The 10,692-nt window shown below is 40.3% G+C and overlaps 1 protein-coding gene across 2 annotated transcripts in view; it reads right to left on the bottom strand.

The window, feature by feature from the left end:
* Window positions 1-3,866: 3,866 nt before the first annotated feature.
* rsu1 (Ras suppressor protein 1) overlaps window positions 3,867-10,692 on the bottom strand; it is a 32,569-nt gene continuing 25,743 nt past the window's right edge. For both annotated transcript variants that reach the window (XM_026926361.3, XM_026926362.3), the window contains exon 9: window positions 3,867-5,255. In XM_026926361.3, the coding sequence (XP_026782162.1) occupies window positions 5,153-5,255 (103 nt within the window). In that variant the 3' untranslated portion in view covers window positions 3,867-5,152. The remainder of the gene's footprint in view (window positions 5,256-10,692) is intronic.

The raw sequence follows: 10,692 nt of genomic DNA, 5'->3' as shown, positions 1-10,692 counted from the left end.
GAAATACGCGATGAAAGAAACTATAACTCATAACTATAACTCACCTGGAACTATACACAGCAAAAAGAATTAATAACTACAGCTTGAATAAACACCTACAGTATTCATTTGGTTTATATATGTATGTATATATATATATATATATATATATATATATATATATATATTCTGTGTGTGTGTAAACAAAACACTGAACAGTGTAGCTGTTAATTCAACCCTGTGCATATTGTCCCAGATCTTTTTCTGAGTTACACATGCTGTGTAGAAATTTAACATTTTATAAAATTCTGTGTAAACAGGTTTGTTAATTAGATAACATGCAGCATTTAACATTCATTCATTCATTCATTCATTTATTCATACATACCTTTTTGTGGGTAGAAGCTCTCTATCTAGTTTATAATCATTTAGGACACTGCTTTGTGAAAAATGCCATATCAGGAGTTTGTACTTATGGCTTGTTCTCCGAGCCTGAGAAGGTAACGGAGCAATCATGAACATGACACCTTTGCCAATAGTGGACTGGCAAGTGATGTATTGCACCTCCAAAACACAAGGAGAAATCATTTCCTGAGAATCGACTCTTACTCACAAACAATCACTTGCTGCAGTAATTTTGTTTCTTCTGATTGTCTTCCAAATTTGTCATGTTGTTTATTCAAAAGAACATGACAAACGTGATAAAAGCAGTCCAAATAGATCAAAAGTAATTCATAGCTACTGTAAGTGTTCGAAGCAATTTGATAATTATATACAGTTTGTTTAAATAAGTTGTGTATGAAAAGGGCATTGTATGACATTGTTCTAGGTCATAGGCAGTTTTAAGGGATGTGTTCGATTATATCAACATTGTAGATGTATTTAGTGCCATTTACACCAGTGGTACAAGCACATTAAAACTGTCCAATGAGGGAAATAAGTGGACAAGTATGCAGGTGAGTGAGGTCCGGGGGCCTGGGAGGGTGCAGTGTGTGGGAACCTACAGTAAATCATGCCTGTTTGTATACCTTTTGCAATCAGGCATGCTGTCCTGAGGTAAAAGCCTATTCCTTTGGGTTATAATGCTTGTTGTATAGGGCTTTGAGGATTGCACAGACCTTGCCTCTACAGTGATCTCGGTCAGATTGCTCTGTGGATACAAGTTCTGTTGCAATAATCGATTGAGTTGTTCTCAAGAGGATATGTTCAGGTGTCACTGCCAAACCACACAGTGACACCTCAGCATATTATTATTCTAAACTTGGTCAGAATATTAACAACCTTTGATAATATAAACATAATGAATGCAGCTTCATATGATTTTTCAGTGGGCTTTTGATGCTTGGATACACCCACATTATACACTTCACCCACAAAATCTTAAAATGTCCCTTTAATGGTACATTAACTGGCGTCTTTACTTGACAGTGACAGTGAGACCAGGCTTTTTAAAGAAAACTTCCTGAAAAAATCCCTCTCAGCTGGATCCATGAATCAATCCACAATCAGTTCAGTATCATGTAACTACCAAGCAGTCAGTAATGGTGCAGGATTAAAGAATGAAGATATAATCATACACACCCCTGAGCCCTAAATGAATGTAAAAAGCAATTAATTTTACAGTATATCTTACTTAACACTTAAACAATAATAACCATAGACTGCCCAGATTGGAAGTGATACATTTTCCATCACTATTTCAAGCTCATGTGTTTTAATGTTCCAGCATATTAAGGAAAAGTATTTTTTTTCAGTGAAATTATTCAACCTAGTTTGACTTATTACTTATTTGGACGTATAAAGCTTTATTTAATAATTACTGATTATGGTTAATGTGACACGACTGGTTAGTTCAAACATCCATTTCCGAGTTGCTTTCATGAAGATTTAGTAAGTCCAAAGTATAGTATATTCCTATATGCATTCAATTAATTACAACTGAATTCTTTGGCTCTGAGTTTAGATTCCACATATTCTGGACAGGTCCGGTTATTGTCTACTGACCTGCCTCCCCTTGGATGGCATAGAGCATATTCTCTAGCAGTACGGTTTTCCCTCACCTCCATAAATCAACGGGCAAAAATCAATGGGTTTGGTTAACCTGGCAGCCACTGTGTCTCTGGGACTGTGGGATGCATAGACAAAAAGTTTGTATCCCTTTATATAGGAGGCTGCAAGTGAAACTATAACAAACCATACAAACAGAAAAGTCATCACATCGACCAAAATCTACACGGCTTCTTGCAATGGCTTTGACTTTGGGTGGGGGAAAAAGTACACAAAATGATTACTTTGAAAGGTCAGTGAGTAATTGGTGTCAGAGTCGGATATGTGGCATGCATAATGATCCATTGCCACTGAGTCATTTTTAAACCTCAATATCCCATTTGCTGTTGACACTGACAGAAGGATTGGACAGACCAAGATAAGGAGTCAGAGAGGCGTTTTTTTTTGGGCAGCCGAAGAGATTGATTGTGTGAGGGTCTGGTCCTGTAATGAATAGCCCAGAGTTTGGTGCTAACTTTAAAACCACAAGTTTATCTCTTCCAACTGCTGAACAAAGAAAGTTAAGAGCGCGTACGAGGGGTGTGATGCGTTTCCAGGATAGAGCCGACAAAGTTTAAAAAAGAAAAGAGATGTTTTCTAAGAGCTGAAGAGATGAAGGGTGGTGATAGATGACAGAGCAGTGGTAGAAAGTGTGTGTGCCATGGACAGATGTGCCTGCTGAGCGTGTGAGTGTACGGAGAGTGTGAATGAGGAGGACAGGAGGACACACACAGCACCTGAGACAGGATAATAATAATGAGAGAGTAATAACACAGATAAAGGTGTGTGACGGGACCTCTCTAGAGTCTTAGCACATGCACACACTCTCTCTCTCTCACACACACACACACACAGAGTTTTGTTAGGCACACCGCAGTGAAAGGTCAACACTTTCTCCTTATCTCCTGTCACTAGGGTGGGCTGGGTTATGACATGGCCTCCCATGGGCAGATCAGTTTTCAGATGTGTGATGATCCTCCATCACTGTTTCAGATCACACTGTCTTACCCAGAGCTATATAAACTCATTGGCCCGAATTTATTCCATCAAACATTCAAGCGAACCACAGTACTTCAGGAGTTCAGCTGTGCATTTGTCTAACACTGTGCCTTTTCAAAAATGAAACTGCTTTTCTTAAAGAACACATCAGATTGATCACAGTGAAAAAACGGAGAAGTTCAAAAAATATGCATTCACCAGCTACTTTAATAGCAACACCTGTACACCTGCTCATTCTTTCAATTATACAATCAGCCAATCATGTGGCATCAGGACAATTCGTAAAATCTTGCAGATGCAGGTCAAGACTTTTAGTTAAAATTCACATCAAATGTCAGAATAGGGTAAAATGAAATCTCAGTGCCTTTGACTGTGGTAAGATTGTTGGTGCCAGATAGGCTGGTTTGATTATTCCAGAGGCTGCTGATCTCTTGAAACATTCCCGCACAACAGTGCAGAATTCACAACGCACCAGAATTTGATGCAGATGGTCTACAAGAGCAGAAGACAAACATTAAATTGCAGACCTGTCATCCAAGAACTGGAATCTAAGGCCACAGTGGGCACAGATATACTGAAACTGGACTGAAGATTGGAAAAAGACCAGGTGAATTTTTTTTTTTTTTCAACTGTAGACATCCTGTCAGCTCCAACCATTCTCCTCTGACCTTTCTCAACCACAAGGCATTTTCACTCAAAGAACTGCCATTCCCTGGATGTTTTCTGTACCATTCTATGTAAACTTTATAGATTGCTGTGTGTGAAAATTCCAGGAGATCAGCAGTTTCTGAAATACTAGTCAGTCTATAATAATGATGATAAAATTAATAAGTGACACAATCTGACAGTCAAACAGAATATTTTATTCAAAGTAGTTAAAAATGAATAAACGTGACATATGGTGACATAAAGCTTCTGTCAGGTGGCAAAAAGAATTAAACACCGACATATTTGTAATAACATTTGGTGCAAATACTATTGCATAGATCAATAACAAAGCTCGTGGCGTAGATAAATTTAGAGTTACAGTAGGAGTCAAAACAATGTGAAACAGAACAGACCACTTTCAAATGAACATCCAGACAATACTGAAAAGGAGACCGATACCGTGTATTGTATAAGCGGTCCATTGTTTGGAGCTGCAGGGTTATTTTGTAACTGGTCTTATCTGTTAACCATTCAATACTCTGGTTTGCAGCCATTCATACGAGGTCATTAAGAGCATGAGGTGTGGCAGAAGGAGTAGACAGGAGTATGTCCTCTGAGGCAGGACACAATTCTGCACAGACTCAGCTCAGACCGCTAAACCCCTCCAAAAATCCCCCACCGCTTACACAACAGCCCCGCCGCCAAGCCCGGCACTGGAGGGTACAAATTGCTGTTGTGGAAAGCTGTGTGCCTTGTTTAGATGGCTCAAATCAAACAGTGGAGTATGATATAAATTTTTTTTCTTCACTGCACTGTATTTGAACAGTATCCCGTAACAACAATATAAGAAAATATATGAAATATGAAGATGTTTTCATGGTGTGCATATGCACATTACAATGCATATCACAAGTCTAGCAACGAATAGTAATGTTCTACTAAAACATCATTAAAAGGGGAAGAAAAAATCTATTGCCTAAGCAGTACTTTCGAGGATATTTTTGCACTAGTACAGTACAGTTTGATAGCTCAGTCATGGTCAATTTATTTATTTATTTTTTTTTACAATATCTAATATCATGTGATCTGAAAAATTGTCCAAATGTGATTTTCATGACTTGGCTGAATTTACAGAGTTGCAGCAATAGTTAAAGACATCACGCTAGAAATTAGCTTAAAAAGTAATGCTTGGGTATACAGCATTATGAGAATAAGGCAATAACTATAGTATAGCAAATTAATCAAGTCCAAGGCAACGTAGATAATGTAGGGAAGGAAAGAGGAGAAAAGGGAGAATTCTATTGGCTGTTTGGGACATTTGGGCAACTGTGAGGCCACACATGTATAACACAACACAATACAGAAACCATACAAAATGTGTGTTCTTTTAGCAAATAAATAGAAAAGTGGGAGAAGGCACATGCAGTGAGGTCCAGCTCGGACAGGCAGACAGGGGGCTCCTCTTCGACCCTTCTCATCTTCATTTGTTCTTGACAGCCAGGGGCTTGCGGCTGATCTTCTTGGATTTGTCATTGTTCTTTTTCGGCGGTTCAGGATTAGCCTGCATGTGTCGCCCATAAAGACTGAAAAGCAGAACATATGTTTTGTGTTATCATGATGGACTGTTTAGAAATCTAAAAGACATAAATAGTAATGGGTAAAAATAAAGGTGCATTTAATAGGCAGTGCAATGAGAGGGAGAAGAGGAGCATTTTGGGGGCTGCTGGGGTGAAGGAGGCATAATGGAGAATGGCACACACTGATGAGTCCCCTACCAAGACAGCAGGCTCCTTGTGCTGTTTAAGGCTGTCCAGCCACAGCTGTGTGCTGCATAAGAAAACTACACAGAGAGACAATTATCTAAAAGCAGGCTGCTGAAGGAATAGAGATAAGGAAACCGCAACAGAGGAAAAGAGAGTGAGAGGGCGGGAGAGGAAAAAAGGGGAAGAGCCATTTCCAGTCCACTGCCTTTCTCTGTGTAAAAGGCACTCAAAGGCTGAGCTAAGTGACACAAGAAAAGGGAGAAAGAGAAATGGACAGGAGAGAGTGAGAACATATGTGGGTGGTTGCAGGGGCCAGGCTAATTGATGCTGTGCTCAAGTCATTGCCACACTAATAAGAGTCTCTGATTGATTGTTGACAAAGTAGCTGATGGTGGTGGTGTCTGAGCCCTGCACTAAACCTCTGAATGGCTTCAGAGTGTAATTAAAGAATGCAACTTGAGAAATACTTCTAATTGCAGAGCAGCAAAATGTCAAGCGAGAGTGCCGCTTCAAGGCTAGAGTTCATATTTAATATTTGCAGATGACTACAAACTGCCTTGGAGTAGTGTGTGGTTAATCAGGAAAGTCTCGCTCACTAACACACACAAACACAAAGTGAGCACAGGTTTACATATTAATGATGCCATTAATATTATGAAAGTTTTGAAGCACAGTGTTCCAGTCTGTAGCTACCATCCTTGATTACATGACAAAGTGCACTTAACTATCATCCAAAACTAGTCTAGTCACACTTTCACTCCATATCCCTCTCCTGTTGCAAGTTCCTGTCTCTCGTCTCTCCCATGAGGATCAGAGGCTTCCGTTCCACTACAGCTGCCCAGTGAGGCGAGCAGGAAAGAGTCCAATGGGCGGGCTCTACTATAGCTCCTATGGAACCACATAGCCTGTAAGGACCAGAAATCTCTGGGAATCTAAGAGAAAGATACCCTACACTGGCATACTCTAGAGAAACACCTAATTATTATAGTTATAAACTGTAAGTGCAGGAATGTTATGAGGTAAGTGTGACTTTTTTAAGAGATACTGGATATCCCTATCTAGTAATTCAACTGTCTTAATGAGTACTGGAAGCACCTTGTATGCATAAGACTTTAGGACAGCAAAACCTGGATTTCTAAAGAGGACATTTTATAGAATTGATGTTTGCATGTATTAAACCTGTGGAATTGCAGTGACGGGGATTGTGAACCCGATTGGGTTGGGACATTCAGAGGGATCAGAGCTGACATATGCACGTAGATGCTGGTGCTGAAGCTCAGGCTAAATTGGTCTGTTTTACATCAGGCTAATATGTGCAGGGTGCGTGGGGATCACTGGAGCGTTCTCTCTCTGTCAGCATCCAACACCACTGACAAGCCCACCAGCATGGGAGGAATACTGAGAAACCAGACCGAGAGACACGAACGAGATATGAACGAGACCTACAGAACAATCCACAGAGTCTAACCCGGGAGAGTTACAGGACCACATCGGCATCATTAGCGTAGACTCAGAAGTCAGTCATAGAAGACAACGACATGACAAGCTTCAAGGCAGCGAGTCAGGCCTAAAGATTCAGAGAGCACATTCTGTGAAATGGTTGTATTCCCTGAATTATTAAAACAGTACACACAGCCACCATAAAGCAAAGCTTAAACAGGTTTTTACACTTGTCTGCTATTTATCTGAATGCCCAATTTCTGCTCTCCTTCACGCCATAACCATGAATGTTTGTGTGCACTGCCGTGGCAACAGTTTTCTCAAAAACAGCCCCAGTGTCTCGATCTCTGATCCCAGATCAATGAAGAGTGCGCTTATTGCTACAGAAGTGTTGCTCTGCTGCCCTGCCTCAATATAAACACAAAGATTTCCCATTCAGCTGCCCCAGTGAGCATTTAGAGCCAATTAAAACCAAGAGCGGGGACTGCCCAGTTAACGGAATCTGATTTCTGAGGTGGCCATGTGATTCCTACAGGCTCCTTAAACCCAGTCAGGTTAATTAATCTCAGTTACTGCCCAATACATACAGCACTCTCTATCGCAAGTGTGTATTTCGGAGTAATGACTGCTCATTGCATATGCATGTGTTTCTGAAGTGAGAGTGAGTATGTCTCTGTGTGTGGGATTGAGTACACACAATAAATTTGCCTACTCCAACCATGGGTCATTAATTAGTAATTCGGACTAGCAGAAATTTCTACATTTCTGTTCTGCCTCATATGGACTTAAAAAGCACATGTATAGAAAGAATACATTGTTTGTGCCTTTCAAAGATGGGGCTCAGTGAAAAAATTAGTGCCAAACATAACATAATAAAAAGGGCTTTGTCAGCATATTAGAAATTAGAAACCCTGTTCATTATTTGAACCTTGAATGATTTCTGCATTTATAGCTTTTATAATACTAAAAATCTACATTAAAATATAAAATCTATAGTAAAATATATCAGTATATATTTTGACCATAATGCACAACATTATTTAAAGTTTAAATATTAATTCTGTTGATCAGTGCTAATATTTGGAAGTGTTGTTGTATTTTGCTTACATATGCAAGCAGATCCAGAATTATTGGCACCCCTTTTCTGTGATTACTTAGCTTAATCTCACACAGAAAATATGAGGAAAAAATCTAACCTTTAATTAAATTTATTCAAGAAAAAAAAAACACTTATCAATAATATACATTTTAACAAAACCACGTCAATTATTGGTACTTTTTTACTTTTCAACTGAAAGTTCAGGAACTCTTAAGAAGTCATCCAAAACTTCCTATTTCACTGGGGCACAAAAATCAGGTGACACAGGCAAAAAAGTACCTTAGTCATTCATCAACATGACGAATATTATGAAATACACAAATGAAATGAGACAAAAGTATGTTGGCCTTCATAAATCAGGCAACGGCACAGGGAATCTTGTTCTTCTTGGACTCCATGAAGAACCAGGAGATTCTAAATGAAAATCTGACTGTTTCTTCCAAGAAGCTACAGTTGGGTTGTGTTTGGATCTTCCAGCATGACAATGATCCAAAAAACATGTCCAAACCCACACAAAATGTTTCTACTGAACCATTTTTTCTGACAGGACCACCCCAGTTCTCTGATCTAAGCCCCATTGAAACCTGTGTGAAGAGCTGAAAAGGAGAATCCACAAGAGAGAACCTAGGACCCTGGAGGGTCTGGAGGGATTCTGTACTGACGAATGTCTCCGATTGCTTGCTCTAAATTCTCCAGTCTTATCACAGGGGAGCCAATCATTGTGACACATGGGGTTTTGTTAGAAAAATATTTGTCATAGTTTCTTTATTTTCTTAGAATAAATTTACTTTTTATAATTCAAATTTAAACTGTTTCCTATATTCATTCTGAGAATAAGCTAAGCTACCAATAATTATGGGGATATGTGGCTAGTAGGCTATTCAAAACACAACACATACACACTATCAGCCATAACATTAAAATGACTGACTGGTGACATAAATAACATCGATTATCTCCTTTCAGTGGCACCTGTCAAGGGGTGAGATATAGTAGACAGCTAGTGAACAGTCAGTTCTTGAAGTTGATGTGTTGGAAGCAGGAAAAATGGGCAAGCGTAAGGATCTGAGTGACTTTGATAAGGCCCAAACTGTGATGGCTACACGACTGGGTCAGAGCATCTTAAAAACGGCAGGTCTTGTGGGGTGTTCCCGGTCTGCAGTGGTTTGTATCTACCAAAAGTGGTCTAAGGAAGGACAACCGGTGAACCGATGACAGGGTCATGCGTGCCCAAGGCTCACTGATGTGTATGGGGGAGTAAAGGCTAGCCCATCTTGTCCAAACCCACAGAAGAGCTACTGTGGCACAAACTGCTGAAAACATTAATCCTGGCTATGATAGAAAGGTGTCAGAACACAGTGCATCGCAGCTTGCTGAGTATGGGGCAGTGTACCTGCAGACCGGACAGAGTGCCCATGCTGATCCCTGTCCACCACCGAAAGTGTCTACAATGGACACATAAGCATCAGAACTGGACCATGGAGCAATGGAAGAAGGTGGCCTGGTCTGATGAATCACGTTTTCTTTTACATTATGTGGACAGCTGGGTGCGTGTGTGTTGCTTACCAGGGAAGGAGATGTCACCAGGATGCACTATGCGAACAAGGCAAGCTGGCGGAGGCAGCTGTGATACTCTGGGCAATGTTCTACAGGGAAACCTTGGGTTCTGGCATTCATGTGGATGTTACTTTGAAACGTACCACCTACCTAAACGTTGTTGCAGACCAAGTACCTCTTTCACCAGGATAATGCACCCTGCCACACTGCAATAATTGTTCTCAATCCAATCGAGCAAAATCTCTCAATCCAATCGAGCATCTGTGGGATGTGCTGGCCAAACAAGTCCGATCCACGAAGGCCCCACCTCACAACTTACAGGACTTAAAGGAGCGGGACCTACACAATATTAGGCAGGTTTTAATGTTATGGTTGATCGGTGTGTGTGTGCGCGTGCATATTTATATATATATATAAAGGCTAAAGACAGAGGTGAAGAAGAAAACAGCTAGAACATTTTCAGTGATTAACAGTGGCAGATTACTTATACTTTCAGCCACCAATTTCAGACACTATACATCAGATAGTGTATCCAAATACACTGAGTAGAGTGTCACAGAGCTGTGACACTCTACTCAGTCTATAGCACAATCTACTGTGACACAGCCAATGGAAATCCATGCTTGGGCTCAATGAGAGTAAATGACAATAATGAAGACGCATGACAAACAGGCCAGAGAGCAATTCAGAAGTGATAGCTCCCCAGAGACCACCATTATTACCTATAAATGTGTCAGTGAAGATGAAATGTGATGTTTTGCTGACCTGTGCTATTCTGTGACATGTCATGACCCTCAAGCAGAAACTAAGATATTCCGCCAATAATAACCATCATGCAAGACAGATTTCATTGCTGCGGTTGCTTTCACCAGCCAACAAAACAAGATGCATCATCACAATAATCTAAAGACAGTTTGTTGTGAGTTAATGGGTAATGCTATTATGCTATGTTGTGTTACATGCTTTGTAATGGCCTTTGTAATGAATAATTAATTCCGTGGTAAAGAGCACCTGGTTTTCTCAGTTGTCCCTGCACAGAGGCATCGCAAGGGGGCTGAGGGTTTGTGTTTTAAAAGTAAGGGTTGCAAATGAGGCGTCTGACTGATAGCCTATAGGAGGCCGTTGAGGTGTGGAAGTAGGCCTGTGAGAGCTGCCTATGAG

The sequence above is a fragment of the Pangasianodon hypophthalmus genome, chromosome 1 (assembly GCF_027358585.1).
Source record: "Pangasianodon hypophthalmus isolate fPanHyp1 chromosome 1, fPanHyp1.pri, whole genome shotgun sequence".
NCBI lineage: Eukaryota > Metazoa > Chordata > Actinopteri > Siluriformes > Pangasiidae > Pangasianodon > Pangasianodon hypophthalmus.
The sequence above is the reverse complement of the archived record's forward strand: the minus strand, read 5'-3'. Positions and strand labels throughout refer to the sequence as shown.